This window comes from Capricornis sumatraensis, chromosome 4, assembly GCF_032405125.1.
Source record: "Capricornis sumatraensis isolate serow.1 chromosome 4, serow.2, whole genome shotgun sequence".
Taxonomy (NCBI): domain Eukaryota; kingdom Metazoa; phylum Chordata; class Mammalia; order Artiodactyla; family Bovidae; genus Capricornis; species Capricornis sumatraensis.
The window spans coordinates 71998196-72014049 of NC_091072.1; the positions used below are offsets into that span (position 1 = coordinate 71998196).

General features: G+C 50.0%; 1 protein-coding gene across 1 annotated transcript; it reads left to right on the forward strand.

Annotated features, from left to right (window-relative positions):
• The first annotated feature begins 1274 nt into the window (after positions 1 to 1274).
• Positions 1275 to 14739, forward strand: LOC138078590 (keratin, type II cytoskeletal 1b-like). The gene is made up of 10 exons (XM_068971416.1): positions 1275 to 1317; positions 2584 to 2726; positions 8350 to 8481; positions 9769 to 9828; positions 10328 to 10423; positions 11396 to 11560; positions 13055 to 13180; positions 13300 to 13520; positions 13936 to 13970; positions 14417 to 14739. Exons 1-10 carry the CDS (start codon positions 1275 to 1277, stop codon positions 14737 to 14739), a joined length of 1344 nt encoding a protein of 447 aa, XP_068827517.1.
• Positions 14740 to 15854: the final 1115 nt, after the last annotated feature.

Here is a 15854-nt window from a genome sequence, read left to right on the forward strand (position 1 = left end):
GCAAGCATCCTGACTTGACCAGGACTTGTCCTTGTTTAAGCAGTGAAAGTCCAGGCAAAGAGGGGCCATTGGTCAACCTGCCAGGATCGGAGAAAAGCTCTATCTGTGTTTGTTTAGTATATTATAGTGCTTTGTGCTTTTTCACTTGCCTTATGGGATTGACTCTGTGAAGAATAGATACTCTGATTTCTTTAAGTTTCTGAGGTTCTACTGGAGGTGACTTGCCTAAGATCAGTGAAAGCAGAGCTGGGTGCTGCAACCAGCTCTGTGACTGTAAATTTTAAGCTCACTTTCTCTTTTACATAGAGTCTGCTGGAGACTGTCCGCTAAACAATTGCCGAGCAGTTAGGAAGGCATGGAGGCTGCCCACAGAGCCCCTCCCAGCCCTGGGATGCCGCTCGCTGGTGCTCCTCCGCACTTGTCTTGCTCTAGCTGTTGGCAGCTGGGACTTCAGTCTCAGCTTTCGCAAAAGTGTTTACTTATTGCACAAAAACAAAGAAGGACATAGGAAAAAAAAAATCCACCTACAGTCTTTAATAAACCAGTTCACTTCTTATGTTGCTTTTTAAACCTGCCTTCTCGGCATTCTTAATTTTTATGGGTTCATAGCATGGATACCACTGTGTATTTCCTCATTTAACATTGTATCATTCTGTAATGATAATTTTAGATAATTGTATCAAAGTGGCAAGCCATCATTTAGTCATTTTTCTGAGTCTGGACATTTAGGGCTTTTCCCCCTCAATAATATTTGTCATCGTTATAAGTTTTGGATGAAAGTCACCGTCCATTTAGTTCCAGAGGGCAAACACACTTTTTTTTTTTATAGGCTGACACTGATGCATGTTGAATGAGCTTTGCCCACACTTGCTGTTGGGGTAGTGCTTCCCAAAATATGGTCCACAGGTGCTTTGTTACTGGTTTGAGAGAAGAAACATACAAAATATGAGGATGATCATTTAGAAACAAATTGCAAATATTTTTCCTTTTAGCAATGTAACAGTTTGGGGTCTGTTTAATCTAAAAATTAAAAAAAATAAGGCTTGTATTTCATATACCTTAAAGAAAATCTCCTTTTGGTTTTCCCAGGTAGTTCAGTGGTAAAGAATCCACCTGTCAAAGCAGAAGATGCAGGTCAATGTGGGTTTGATCCATGGGTCTGGAAGATCCCCTGGCTAAGGAAATGACAACCCATCCCAGTATTCTTGTCTGGAAAGCTCCATGGACAGAGGACCCTGGTAGACTACTGTCCATGGGGTCACAAACAGTCAGACATGACTGAGAACGCGTGCATGCGAAAGAAATCTCCCATTAAGGGTAATTCATTTTTATCCTATTTTACAAAAGCATTGGTCTATAAGAGATTGGGATGGGGAAAGAAAAATAAAAAAGAGAGATTTGAGGGTAGTTCGTCTCTTGGACTAGAAGACCATGTTAAGTCTTGCGAGATGCTCAGTGAATCTACAACCACAGACCTTTGGTGCCACAGGACCTCATCTGTCCTGCACTCGAGGAGCCCGAGTGTATGGAGTGACACATGATGCACCCAGAGAGTGTGGGCAGCCTTGGGCAGAGTCCTCTGCTTTCACTCACACTCAATGACCACAATACCATGTTTTTCTGTGATCAAGATTTGGGTGATGGTAACAGTGGGGAGCAGAACCAGGGTGTAGGAAGATCATTACTATTGCCCCACCACGATAATGCTGGTGAAGTCTCCACCCTGGTCCCAGCTGTGGTTGCAAGGCAACTGGACACCCCCTAGGTTTGCCCCAGATCTCCTGGACACACCCCCAAACCAACAACTCAGTGGTGGAGTTTCTTCAGAAGATATCAAGATTTGGGGGGAAAACTGTATAGGAGTTTCCAGCTACTTGACCTGCAGAGACTATTGCATTCTCATCTCTAAATGGCAAGAGATGAGTGATAAATAATCGAGTTGGGGAAGTTTGTCTGCAGTGTGATTTCTGCAACTCAGAGGTGTGAGATTTTAAACAGATGTTGCTGGCAAGGCAAACTAAACACGAATACTCTGCTCCCAGGCTTCAGAAGGTGCCCAGCCCAGCAAATGCATGCATATGTAGAGACTGAGCCAGATCTCCCGCCGAAGGAGTCTTAGCTCCTTCCCTCCCCGTTCTCTGCCTCCTTTTATTCCCTTTCTCTTGTCTGTGTCTCTGGATGCTCCAGGAGCCACGAGCCACCAGTTTAGCTGCCAGTCAGCGTTCAGCTCCAGGAGCAGGAGGGTTTACAGTGGTGGTTCCTCTGCGGGCTCTGGTGGTGGGAGCCGGGCTGTGAGGTCCGTGTGTCAGGCCCGAGGGAGGTGCGGCAGTGGTGGTGGTGGGTATGGGAGCCATGCAAGGGGGTTTACCTCCAGGAGCCTGTACAATCTGGGTGGCAGTAAAAGCATCTCCATCAGCCTAGTGGGGAGAAGTGCCAGTGGTTTCTGCCAGGGTGGGGGAGCAGGAGGGGGGTTTGGAGGCAGGAGCTTTGGAGGTGGTGGCTATGGAGGAGGTGGTCTTGGGGGTGCTGGGTTTAGGGGTGGCAATTTGGGGCTTGGGGGCTTTGGTCCTTCTTGTCCCCCAGGGGGTATCCAAGAAGTGACCATTAACCAGAGCCTCTTACAACCACTTCACCTGGAGGTGGACCCTGAAATTCAGAGGGTTAAGATGCAGGAGCGGGAGCAGATCATGGTTCTGAACAACAAGTTTGCCTCCTTCATTGACAAGGTGAGTGCCCCAGGGGCAGGCAGTCTCTGGGCTCTGACCAAATGACCTTGTACCCTGCCGCCTCTCATCTCATTGTCTCTGGTGGTGACAGTCACTTCCAGCGTGTGTGTCCTGGGACCTTAAGAAAGCATTGACTTCATTTAGGCCTCAGTTTGACTTCTTGAGGGGTTCATCTATGTCTTTTCATTTTGGCAGGAAAGCAGATCCAAGGAATGAAAATACCCATCAGACAAAATACATGATGTGGTCTCACTCACCACTTTCACTTTCCATCCATCCATCCACCCACCCATCTATCCATTTACTCATTCATCCATATACCTTTCACCCATCTACCCATTCACCCACCCATCCATCCATCCATCCATCCATCCATCCACCTACCCACTTACATAGTCATCCAGCCCACAGACATTTACTAAGCATCTACTGTATGCCAGACACTCCAGGTGTTGCAGGTCCTGCCCTCAAGGAGCCCCAGATCTAAAGGGAGGAGGATTGTGACAGTGTGTGGGAGGTGCGCTGATAGCGACATCGCTCTCTGCGCCATAGCACAAAGGAGGCTGTGATGAGCTCTGGGCTGATAAAGGTCTTGAAGGTGGAGAAAGAGTCAAACAGGTTCTCAGGGCAGAGGGAGTTTCCAGGCAGAAGAACCAGGAGGCCTGAGAGTTTGACGCTTTTAGGAAATTTCAAATGGTTACAATTTCTGGAGAACATGGCACAAGAGAGGAAGGAGGAGGAAAGTGGAGACACAGAGCAGGGAGAGAGAAGCCGAGTGGGCACACTGCAGCAGAGCCAAGCTGGCGACTCTGGTGGGGATTGCTGGGGGTCAAAGCCAATGCCCTGCTATATAGGATTCTGTCTGAGCTCCTCATTTTAGCTCATCCGGGGCCAAGAATAGGCCAGATGGAGCCAAAAAAACCCCCTTCTCCCTAGTTTAAACCTCAAGGTAGATTGGGTCGGGTCCAAACCACCAAGCAGGGCCTAGTAGGAGAGATATGGAAGAGACCTTCCACCAGTATTTCCTTTTGTCCAAAGGTGGTGGAGGCATGGACGCCACTGGAGGCGCCCCAGAAATTTCTTTACCTTTGGGGATGTAGTGGGAAGCACCCTGGGATCCAGAGAACCCTGCAGGCTCAGGGACATTCCCTCAGACCTCAGAGGAGTTCAGTGTTGAGGCCAAAGCTTGACCTATCTCTGACTGCAGGGTAGCCATTGCCAAAGTCCACCACTGGTCTGTGTACCTGGCCTCTGGTATCTGGGTGAAAGCTGGGGCCAGGAAACGAGGGTGAGTTGGGGGTGGAGGGATAAGAATGTTGAAGTCCAGAGGCAGCCAAAGGGGAATTCAACAGAGCAAATTGCTTCTGACTGCTTCTGATCACCTTGGATGAGACATTTGGCTGAATATAATCACACCTCAGGTATAGGCAGGGACTAAGAGGGCTTGATGGGAACAAGGAGATGACAGATGAAGGAGACACCACTGAAAGGTCAAGCTATATCAAAGGCAGGAAGAAGACAGGGTTGGGGATTGTTGAAATGGCCATGGGCAGCTGATCTCCTGAGACTCTGATTTGATTGTGGTTCCTGAGAAGGAGATGGCAACCCACTCCATTGTTCTTGCCTAGAGAATCCTGGGGACGGGGGAGCCTGGTGGGCTGCTGTCTATGGGGTTGCACAGAGTTGGACACAACTAAAGCGACTTAGCAGCAGCAGCAGCCATCAACAGGACATCTGTTCAGATTTATGGCATGGGGCGGAGGGCACAGGCCAAAGTTCAAGTGCCTATGGTTTCCTGCCCTTCCCTGAGGGCCTGGACTGTGGTGACCACGAGGAGAGTACTTATCCAGGAGGGCTCTGGCCTGGCTGGAAGAGAGAAGGCTTCTATCACAGTGGCTTCTGACCCTACCTTCTGACCTGATCTTCCTGCGTTTACCTTTAATCTTGTACATCCTATTCTCAGCACCACACCAGTAAAACATACCACATCACTCCATTTGAACCCTCTGTTGGCTTCCTGTTTCATCAGAAATAATAGCCATGATCTTATTAGGCTCTCTATGATCTGGCCCTCTAACCCATAGCTGCTGCTAGTTCCTGGCTTGCATTTGTGAGACTGAGGCCACGTTGCTGCTACTGGGTAGAACGACTCTCAAACTGCAAGGTTTAGTGAGCAGAGTGAAGGCAGGAACTTAGCTCACCAAGGTACAACTCAACAACGAGACCCTGTACACCTTCTCTGACTCTACTCCTGTTTTCCCTTTGCTCACTGGCATGCTATTACATCCCTCATCCTCCTGTACCCCACCGTGGACCTGCCTCAGGGGCTTTGCACTTGCTATTCCCCCTGCTTGGAACTCCTCCCTCCAAGGAGTGGTCCAGCCGAACCCCTCATCTCCTTCAGGTCTTTGCTCACACACTGCTGTCTCAGTGAGGCCTCCTTGATCTCCCTGTTTAAAGGAGTACCCCCTATCAGCATCCCTAGCCCCCATAGGTGTGTTACTTTTCTCCATGGCCCCTACAGCCATTCAACAAACTGTGCAGTTCACATCTGTTTCCTTATAGTCATCTCTTCAAATAGATTGTGAACTCCTAGAATGCAGGTATTTTGTCTGTTTTATTTATAGCTGTATCTCCAGCCCCAGAATACTGTCGGGGATCTGACAGCTGCTCAATAAATATGTGTTGAATGAAAAATTGAGTCAACCCTTCAGGTGTCAAACTTGGGCTCTCAGAGAGTGGGAATGGAGACAAAGGCTGTTTTTTCTTTTTTTTGGAATTAATGGCAAAGGAAAGGGATCCCAGGAAAAAAGGATGAGGGACCCAGTTCTTCCCACAGAGACAGTGCCCCGGCTTTGTTCAGCTGAGCTTGAACCCTCTGTTCAGGGCAATGAGCAGGGTGGATGGTCGACACTAGCAGCAGTGCCAAAGTCTTAGCATCTCATTAGTCCACGGTGTTTATGAAGTGTCCTCTCTGTGCTGGGTGCTGTGTGTCTACGGGTCTCAGCACCTGGTGTCCACTGGAGAACAAAGCCTGCCTTCCTGGGGCTCACATCCCATTGTGGGGAGGAATGTGCTGAAAAGCAAAAGACTGAAATCACGATAGATGCCATAGGGGAAAAGAACAGGGGGTTACGAGGGGGAGACCCCAGGGGTGCCATCCTAGTTGAGATCTAAAGAGAGACTAGGACTTCGCAAGGCAAAGAGTTGGGGAGACCTAGGCTGCTGGAGGCACTAGGGGGTGATTGGAGTGTCATTTGCAGGGGGAGAGGGCCACAGGAGGTCGAGTGGGGTGTGCTTTATCCAGGAAGAAGCTTAACTCTGCATGATGTTAAGTTTGATCTGGGTTACCCAGGCTTCTCCTGAGTACTGCTGCTGGGACACAGCCCAACAGTGTTTAGGGGCCCCTGGGGAAAGATCATGATGGCTTTCAGTGATTTTTACAGTGGTTAAATCTCATGAAAATTGCCTGGCACTCCCTGAAGTCAGCCTCTGACTCTGCAGTTTGGGTGACCAATGAAAGCCATAGTGTCTTCGCCTGGGGTAGGGGCTTGGCTAACCCCTTAGCACTCAGAATTGTCCCACTGCCCCCTCATTGTTTGACATAGAGCTTCCCTGTGGGACCATAAGATCCTTTCCTCTGGTCCCCACAACGCAGAGCACAGGGCTGCAAACGAGCACCCAGTCTCTCCCCTCCCTGCGATCGCCACCAGAGTGACAACCGGCCGGGTGGCAGGGATTTCTCATGGGGATGTCACAAACCAGGTGGACAAGCTGTGAGGGCGGCTGCTTTATCTCTTGCTTTGATAAAGCTAACAAAAACAAGCCATGGGAAAGAGTATTCTCTGGGCACATTCCAGCCTAGAGTCAGAGCCAAAGGAAGTTATTAAGGGCTGGCTGCTCAGAGGGACAGTCTCAAGGCTGGGAATTCTGTCCGCCCTCAACTCCTTAAGCATTGTGGAACTATCTTCACGGTTCTCTGACAACGCAAGAGTATGTTAGCCTCCTCTCCCACCACTCCCCACATCTTCTGGGCGGCTCCTGGAGGGCGTGTGTGTGTGTTTATGTGTATGTGAGTGGGTATGTGTGGGTGGGTATGTGTTTGTGTGTGTGTGTGTACACACACCTGAGCAAAGCATGGAGAAATCCATTGTCCTCACTTAAGGCACGGGAGGGGAGGCTCCCCCTGCAGGCGGCCGGTGGAGGTAGGACCAAAGTTGATAATCATCCTGGGAAGGACAGTCCAGGACTGGATCTGCACAGCCAGCCAGCTTTCTGGAGCCAGTACTTGACCTTCACGTGTGCAGCTATCGGGGAAGAAGCAGTGAGAACACAGTGTGAGGTCAGCTCTCCATCCTCTGTGCTAATGAAGGAAACTGCAACATGGGGGTTTCCCAAATACTAGTTCGATCCCTGAGTTTGGAAATACCTATAAAAGCATTTGTTGGACAGTAATGAGATTAGTTATGGCTCAGATGGTAAAGAATTTGCCTGCAATGCAGGACACCTGGGTTCGATCCCTGGGTTGGGAAGATCCCTTGGAGGAGAAAATGGCAACCCGCTCCAGGACTCTTGCCTGGAAAATTCCACGGACAGAGGAGCCTGGTGAGCTATAGTCCATGGGGTTGCAAAGAGTTGGACACAGCTGAGTGTGCACACACAACTCTCACACAGGCAACGTCAAAGTCCTTACTTTGGGGCATAGAAAGAATTACATAACTTAAAAAAAATGTACCTACTTTAAAACTTCTGTCCAAAATTCTTTTCCCTCTTCGGTTATTACAGAGTATTGAGCAGAGTGCCCTGTACTATACAGCAAGTCCTTGTTGGTGCCTATTTTAAATATAGTAGTGTGTAGATGTCAATCCCGAACTCCTAATTCAAGAATGTGGAAAAGAACAGATACAGGTATATGTGGAACTGAATCACTTTGCTGCACACCTGGAATGGACACAACACCGTCAATCAACTACACCTCAATATAAAAACATGGCTAAAAATGCATGTTTTTTTTAAAAAAATTCTGTCTGGGTTATGGGAACATTTAAATGAGGTGACCTTCCTGAAAAACACACTGGGCAGCAATAGAGGTGGTGGGTCGCGGGATGGGGGCACCTGGGCTAGTGTGTTCAGGAATCAGTTTAATATTCGAAGTCAAAATTATTCCTCCCCCCCTCTTACTTTCTCTTCTCCTCAATCACATGAAGTGTTTCAGCCACAGAGAGACATGAGCCGTGGGTGTGCCGGTGTTTCAGATGCTCTGGGTCCCCATTTCCTGAGGTTGGCATGGGGAGCTGAGGGCGGGGATGGGCAACTCTACCATGTGAGCTGATAGAACCAAAGGGAACAGGGTACCACTCGGATGGAGGGGACTTGCCCTCAACAGCAGAGTTCGATTAGTGTAATTTTTCGGCAGGTTGACCTTACAATCGTTGGTCAACCATCAGAAACCATACTGAGCTCATGTATCCTGGTCCTAGAAAAAGAGAGCCTTCTGGCCCCTGGAGGGGCATCCCGATTCTCTGAGGTCTGGATATGCTCTGGGGCTGCACCTGCTTCTACCCGTGGGACTGCTTCTTGGACCCACGGCTTGGGGGTGAACTTGGAGGTTTTCTGTTCTTAGGTGCGATTTCTGGAGCAGCAGAATCAGGTGCTCCAGACAAAATGGGAGTTACTGCAGCAGGTAAACACGTCGACTCAGACCAACAACCTGGAGCCCGTCTTTGAAAGCTACATCATCAAGCTGCAGAGGCAGGTGGGTTTTCTCAGAGCGGAGCAGATGCGCCAGAGTTCGGAGATCAGGAGCATGCAGGATGTTGTGGATGACTACAAGAGCAAGTGAGGCTCCAGGAGGAGCAAAGGGGTGGGGAGGAACAAGGCAGGGGCCTGGCTTACGGGGCAAGGCTTACTGTGAGTGGGTGAGGGGTGGAGGGGCCCTGGACGTCAGGCGCAGCCGGGCAGGCTCTGCACCACTGCATAACTGCACAGGCACCATTTTGCACACGGTAGCCCGGGAGTGATGGTATTGCCAGTCAGCTCTCAATTGTATTGGCTGGGGAGGGGAAGCAGAGGACCTTCATGGATGTTGGAGTCACATAAGCCTGGGTTCCAGGGTGGGCTTAGCCACTTGCTGACTGCCTGCAAGGTCAGCTTTCTAAGCCTTTGGTTTTCACATTAGTAAATTAGGGATAGTGAGTACCCTCCTTGTTGAACTGTTGTGAGGGGGAGATCTATGGCCTTCAAATTTGAGTGTGCATCAGCTTGTTGAAATCAGATTGGTCTGGGATGGGCCCAGAGGGCTTTTATTTCTAATATGCTTCCGAGTGATGCTGATGCTGGTGGACTGGGAGCCACATATGGGGAACCACTGGTTTAGATAAAATATTCTTAATAGTTCTTAGACTGTTTTTGCACATATGAAGCACTCAATAAGCACTAGCTATTATTAGTAATAATGGTAGGAGTGACACGACTTACTTAATTCTAGGTCAGCTGCTCCTGTCCCATACAGGCAACTGAGCAGCCTCCCCCCCGGTCCGGCTCCCCCCTTGCTGGGGGTGTAGGGTGCTTCTCTTGACTCATCTTGACGTGCTTACTGCGTTGAGCAGTCACATGTGTGTGAGTCAACAAGGGGGAAATGAAATGCACACTGAAGGTGACGGGGGCAGAATGGCAGGTGAAATTTTTTTCTCTTTTAAAAAAATTTAGTAAAAGTGGTTGCTATTTAGGTTATTATTAAAAAAAATGATTGAACTGGACAAATATACAAAGGTAAGATATTAAAATAAAAAGGACATTTGGGGGACATTCTATGTGGCTCTGGATTTTCCACATTGTGGGGTTGTGCCCTCTATTGACCTGGAGAGCCAGGAGGTGGCTCCAGCTGCTTGTCAGTGAGAGTGGCAGGCCCTGGAAGGGGACAGCCAGAGTCCAGGACCATAAAAGTCTGGGCAATTCCGAGCCTCCCACTGCAAGGAAAAATCTCAAGGAGCCAAGGTCAGCCCTTGCAGCCTGTCTGTGTTTCTGACCTCCCCCCAACAAGTATGAGGAAGAAATCAACCGGAGGACTAGCAGCGAGAATGACTTTGTTGTCCTGAAGAAGGTGAGGGATGGGGGTGTCCAGAGGGGAACTGTGGGTTCAGGAGGCTGAGAAGAGGCAGGGACTCCTTTGGGATGCGGTAGAACTGAGGGGTGGACAAGTGAGCTTGGGGCCAGCTTGTCAAGGGTGTTTCCTAAATGCTGGGGCCCTGACCCTGAAGCAGTGAGTCTCAAAAGTGTGTTGCTATATGAATCTTGAAAAGTTTTTGAGTGTTTAACCTCTCCAGAGTCCTGAAAGTGGAATTAAATTAATAGGCAGCATGTGAGTGTGTCGTGTGGGAGCCTTAGGACCTGGGGTGTTTTGCATGACTGGCCAGGATGAGGAGCTGATGGACACTTCCTTCTGGCCTGGAAAGCCCACGTTTGCTGGCTACTTATTTGAGTGAGGAGAGGAAATTTGCAGGCAAGGAAATAAACCCAGAGAGGCTTTGCCATTTGCCCAAGGCTGCCCAGACAGCTGGTGGCAGGGCAACCGAGTCAGACTGTCTTCACTTGCTGTTTAGGATGTGGATTCTGCTTATCTGAGCAAAGTGGACCTGCAGTCCAAGGCAGACACTCTGCTTGAGGAGGTCGATTTCCTGAAATATTTATTTCAATTGGTGAGTGAATATCTCAAATATTTCTATGAGATGATGAGCTCAGTCCTCATAAGAAACCTTTCGCTTTTCTACATCTGTCAGGGGGTGTGGGATGTAAGAGACGAAAGTCTGACACCCAACCTTACCCCCTGGGGGTGCCTCTCCCCAGTCACCTCAAGTCTGCGGGCCTGGAGTCAGAATCATTTCAACCCCAAAGCTCAGGATTCCGGGTGGGGCCCTGGAGATGGGAGCTGAGAGATGGTGAGACAGTCTCTGCTTCTGTCTGGAAAGGAAGGTTAATGCCCAGGACATATGGGGTAAAACCAGCCAGACAGCTTTATCAGCACTGGGGAGTAGATGGGGCCATCAGGGAACTCTGTGGGAGAGGGCAGTGTGGGTCTTAAAGGGAACACAGATGAAGACTGGAGAGGTGGGGATAACACATGCCTCCCAACCCTGGTCTACCTTGGAGGCACCTTCTCTGGACTGGATGCTGTGCTGGGAGCTGTATGGGTCTTGGGTATCTCCAGTCTATAGATGAGAGAACAGGGGCACTGAGAGACTGAGTTCCTTGCTCAGTCACCCAGCTGGTTAACGATGGAGCCCAGATGCTAAAGCGAGTCTGAGCGTCTACACACATGGAGTCCTTTCTGCTGCCTCTGGGAGCTCATGTGCTCTCAAGGAACAAGCCAGCCTGGCTGGGGGTCCAGCTCAAGATGGCAGCCAAGCCACAGTAATGCGGGATGGAGGGTCCAGGAAAGGCATGATGGGCAGCCCTGAGTTCAGGCTCCCTTCTTCTCCTCTGACCCAAGATCCGGATGCCTGTACCTTTAAGAAGGTCCCTCTAGGCACACAACAGTGATTCTAAGAGCTTTTCCCAGAGAGCTTTTCTCTCTTAAGGCTTCCCCAGAGAGCCTTGGGAGGGGGCATAGAGGGAAACTGAGGTCCCGGGAAGGGAGTGGAAGAAGTCAGCCTGTGTTCCATGCCTTGCAGGAGCTGTCTCAGATGCAGACCAACATCACTGACACCAACGTCATCCTGTCCATGGACAATAACCGCTTCCTGGATCTGGACAGCATCATCGATGCCGTGAGGATCCAGTACGAGGAGATTGCACAAAGGAGCAAGGACGAGGCTGAGGCCCTGTACCAGACCAAGGTGAGCATCACCATCCCCAGCCCAGGCCTGGTACCCTGAACCAAGCACACCTCCCAGAACTTGAATTGTCTTTTTCTTACTTCTAAAGTAAAACATGTTTGCTATAGAAAATTTCAAGATTACGGCTAAAGATTACTCATATCCCACTACCACTATGAATATGTCAGCATATTTTCCACTTGTTCTTTGTAGCTAACCTTTATTGAAAACTCACACATATCAGGCACTGCACTAAGTGCTTTTACACACAGAATTTCATTTACTCCTTACAACAACGCTATGAGGTAAAGATTCATTTATTGTTTTACCAATAATAGTAGAGCTCTTATGGTTGGGAAGTAGCAGAGGCAGAATTTAATTAAATTCAGGTGCACCATCTACACATCCATGCTCTCAGCCACCATGATGTTTTCTTATTTTTTCATAATGATATCTTTAAAAATATCTTTTTATATTTTTCTCTTTCATTTATTACTTGAGAATACCTTTCTCTGACATTAAATATTTGACATCATTTTTAAGAGCAGTGTGGTATTGCATGGTAAGAATATGTCTCCAGTTTTCAGATAAACATCCTTGTAGCTAAGTTTTGGGGCACATCCTTGGTGACTTGTTTAACATAAATGGACTCAGAACTTTCTGGAGGGCGAACACGGCAGTTAAAGAGTCAAAGGCTAGTCACTCAATTCTGAACACCTGGAGCTTGAGATCTGTTTCGTGGATTACCTGTGACCATCTCCAGTCGTGGCTGGCCTCTAGCCCACTGTCCTGCAGGCACGTGTTCTGAGTGCCATGGGGTCTGGCAACAGACTGGGGAGATAGATGGTCAACAGTGAAGACTTCAGAATGCAGAGATGCACTGGAGTCCACGCTGTCCCTTGTTTTCTTCAGAGGCACCCCGCTCTGCTTCCTCTGTAACAGTCATTGAGAGCCTGGTTTTGTCGATGGCATGCAGGTGGAGGTCCTCTTGATGGAGCCCATAGATACAGGAATGGAGATAGAGAGGAAAATGGGAATCAAGAAGGAACATGCTGAGGGCCTCTGAAGAAGTAAGGTCCTGAGTGTTAGAGAAATCATTCTGGAAAAGGGGAGGAAGGAATATGGTGGGATGGGAAAAGTGAGAGGGGCCCAGTATGGGCAAAGTTTAGATGTGGGAAAAAGGAGGTAAAAGGGGACATCAAGTAGCAGGTTTGTCTTGTTTGGTCCTGAGTCTGAATCTCTGTCTCGAGATATAGGCATCTCTGTGTGTGTGTGTGTGTGTGTGTGTGTGTGTGTGCACGCATATCTGTGTGTGTGGTGTCACAGTTCAGATGAGGGAGGTTTGGTACAAGTGTGAGCGTGTGTATGGGGGATCACAGCTCTAGGGAGGCTTACTCTGGGACCTTCCCTAGGGGAGAGCAGCCTTGGGCAGGGTCTGGGAAGGCAGACTCACTCCTTCCTGGAGGAGTGTGTGATGAGCAGCAGGCTGACCCTGACGCTGCCCTTGACCCTCAGTACCAGGAGCTCCAGATCACAGCGGGAAGACATGGAGACAAGCTGCAGACCAGCAGGATGGAGATCTCCGAACTCAACCTCACCATCCAGAGGCTGCAGGCAGAGATTGGCAACGTCAAGAAGCAGGTGAAATGTAGGCTCAGGGTGGCTGATCAGAGCTTCTACCTCCCATGATGCCCTGCCTCACGAAGCCCTGGAAAGTCATGCCCCCCCCCATGGTTCTTCTCCTTGACTCTCCCGAGTAGATCGAGCAGATGCACACCATCATTTCTGATGCAGAGGAGAGGGGACAACAGGCCCTCCAGGATGCACAGCAGAAGCTGCAGGACCTGGAGGCTGCCCTGCAGCAGTCCAAGGAGGAGCTGGCCCGCCTGCTGCGTGACTACCAGGCACTGCTGGGAGCTAAGCTGTCCCTGGACGTGGAGATTGCCACCTACCGCAAGCTGCTGGAGGGAGAGGAGAGCAGGTGGGTTGTGTCTCCAGGCCAGAGCGCAGGCTGGGTGCAGCCCTGGAGCAGTGGGATTATTTAGAGAGTGTCTATTTATACAATCCCAGCTTTCCTGGGAAGACTGGTAGCTCAGGGTGAGCAGAAACATTCAAGTCAGAAGCAGAGGACATGTGCGTAGGCAGTATCATTGTCATCGCTGTCCTGTTCCCCAGTGCAACGTCCCTAATACCACAACTTAAGCCACTGCAGCCAAGTGGTGACCCCCAACGCTAAAAGGCTCCATGAAAATGCTTCAGATTCCCTCTGCCTGCACTGGCTCCCTGACCTCTCTGCTCCCAACACACCTCCCCTGCTCCTGATGTCTCCTGGCTGATGATTGCTTTCCTTCAGGCTTTGCCGATAATGCTGACTGTGTGCACCTTGGTTTTTACAGGATGTCAGGGGAGCTGCAGATCCAAGTGAGCATCTGTAAGTAGCAGAGCCCAGGAGTGGGGCTGGCTGGGGCTAGGGGAGGGAGGGCCCATGAGAAGACTGGCCAGCAGAAATCTGGCAGCGGGCATTTTTGTGTCCAGTCCTACACAACGAAAAGCAGAGTAAGCAAGGACAACTGCACAGCCCAGAGAAATAGGTTGAAATAATATACGACTTTAGTTTTCCTTGATTTTGATTTTTATGATGCCTAATAATTAGTACTGGCTTAGAATTCTTCAGGGTGTAGCAATAATGAAAATGCGCCCTACATTCCTTCGTATTAGGAAGAATACTTCTGAAAGGGGGAGACTTTGATCCATGCTTTTGGCAAGTCAGATGCGGCCAGTGATGAAGGATGTAGGGGGCTGCTTTGAGGGTAGGTGCAGGTGGGTCCGCCCTGCCCAGCCCTCTAACCCCCTTGTGGGCTGTCCTTGCCCCCACAGCTGTGCAGAGCAGCCAGCTGACCATCGGCGGAGGTGCCCGGGCCTCTGGAGGTTACAGCGGTGGCGGAGGTTACGCAGGCAGCGGAGGTTACGCAGGCGGCAGCAGCAGTGGAGGCTACGGCGGCGGCGGCTCGCGCGGGGGCTCGGGCGGCTACGGAGGAGGCTCTCGAGGGGGCAGTGGAGGCGGTTATGGGAGCGGCAGTGGGAGCTACGGAGGGAGTAACAAAAGTAGCAGCAAGTACGGGGGCAGAAGCGGCGGCGCCTCCCGAATGCAGATAATCCAAACGTCTACCAGCACCTCCCACAGGCGAATCCTGGAGTAGAGCGCCAGGCTTCTGGAACGCCTCGCGGCTCACAAGCACCACCTCCTGACCCCACCCGCCACGCCCTTCCTGACCCCCATCCCCTTACCTTTTCCCGATGGGTCTCAGCAGTTTTGCTAATAAATTCCACTCTAGACAGGGAATCAGGTGGATGATCCCAAACGGCAAATCTCTATTTGGAGGGCACTCACCGGTGGTCCAAACACAGCCAGGCACATTCTCAAGCCAGATGCCTCAGCTGGCCCAGCTTGGGTACACTTGCGGATAATGGAGAGTTGATGTCAGGTATACTAGGTTTCTCACTCCAGGTTCTTTTTCTCACTCCAGGCTCCCCTTCTTGCACCTGGGCTTCTCTGTGAATAATAATCCATTCCTTAGGTCTGGGGTTCACAACCTCCAGGATCTAATATTAGCCTGATGACCTGAAGCAGAGCTGATATAATAATAATAGAAATAAGATACACAACAAATGTAATGCAATTGAATCATCCAGAAACCATTTTCCCCCACCCTCTGGTTCAGGGACAAATTGTCTTCCACAAAACCAATCCCTGGTGTTAAAAAGGTTGGGGAATGCTGCCTTAGGGGACTTGAAAATGAGGTCTTTGGGTGAGTAGCTGAGGAAAAGGCAGGCCAGCTTGGTAAGGAGAACTTCTGTGCCAGGGGTCGGTTCCTGCCTCTTGGTCTGTAGCCCCATCCATCGCTATTGCTGGAGAGTGTGGATTTACACATCAGACACCTGTAAGTCCTGTCTGGTCCTGATTCTGAATCTCTGTGTCAGGAAACATTATCCCTTGGGTTAACAGCCCAAGACGGGGTGTCCAGAAAGCAGAAATGCTCGTCTTCAGGGAGGACTGTAACTAGCAGTGAGTGGAGGAGTCGATGGACAGCAGTCTGGCTCTATTCTGTCCTGACTTCCTTTGGAAGCTCCATTCTTTGGAAGTGTGGCCCCTCCTGAACTCTGCTGGAGAATTGCCCAGCAGTCTGGGCACGTGCAGCCCAGCACTGATCTGTCCAGGTGCCCAAGCCCTGAGGAGTTTGAGAATCACACTTGGGTCTTGGGAAGGTTCAACCCTGAACTAGTCTGCAAGCTGCCCGTTGTTTGCAAGGTACAG

Coding starts and splice junctions, on each gene's coding strand:
- LOC138078590 (XM_068971416.1), top strand. CDS start 1,275: ATGACTGAGAACGCGTGCATGCGAAAGAAATCTCCCATTAAGG. Junction 1,318..2,583: donor AAAGAAATCTCCCATTAAGG/GTAATTCATTTT, acceptor CTTGTCCCCCAG/GGGGTATCCAAGAAGTGACC. Junction 9,829..10,327: donor ACTTTGTTGTCCTGAAGAAG/GTGAGGGATGGG, acceptor CTTGCTGTTTAG/GATGTGGATTCTGCTTATCT.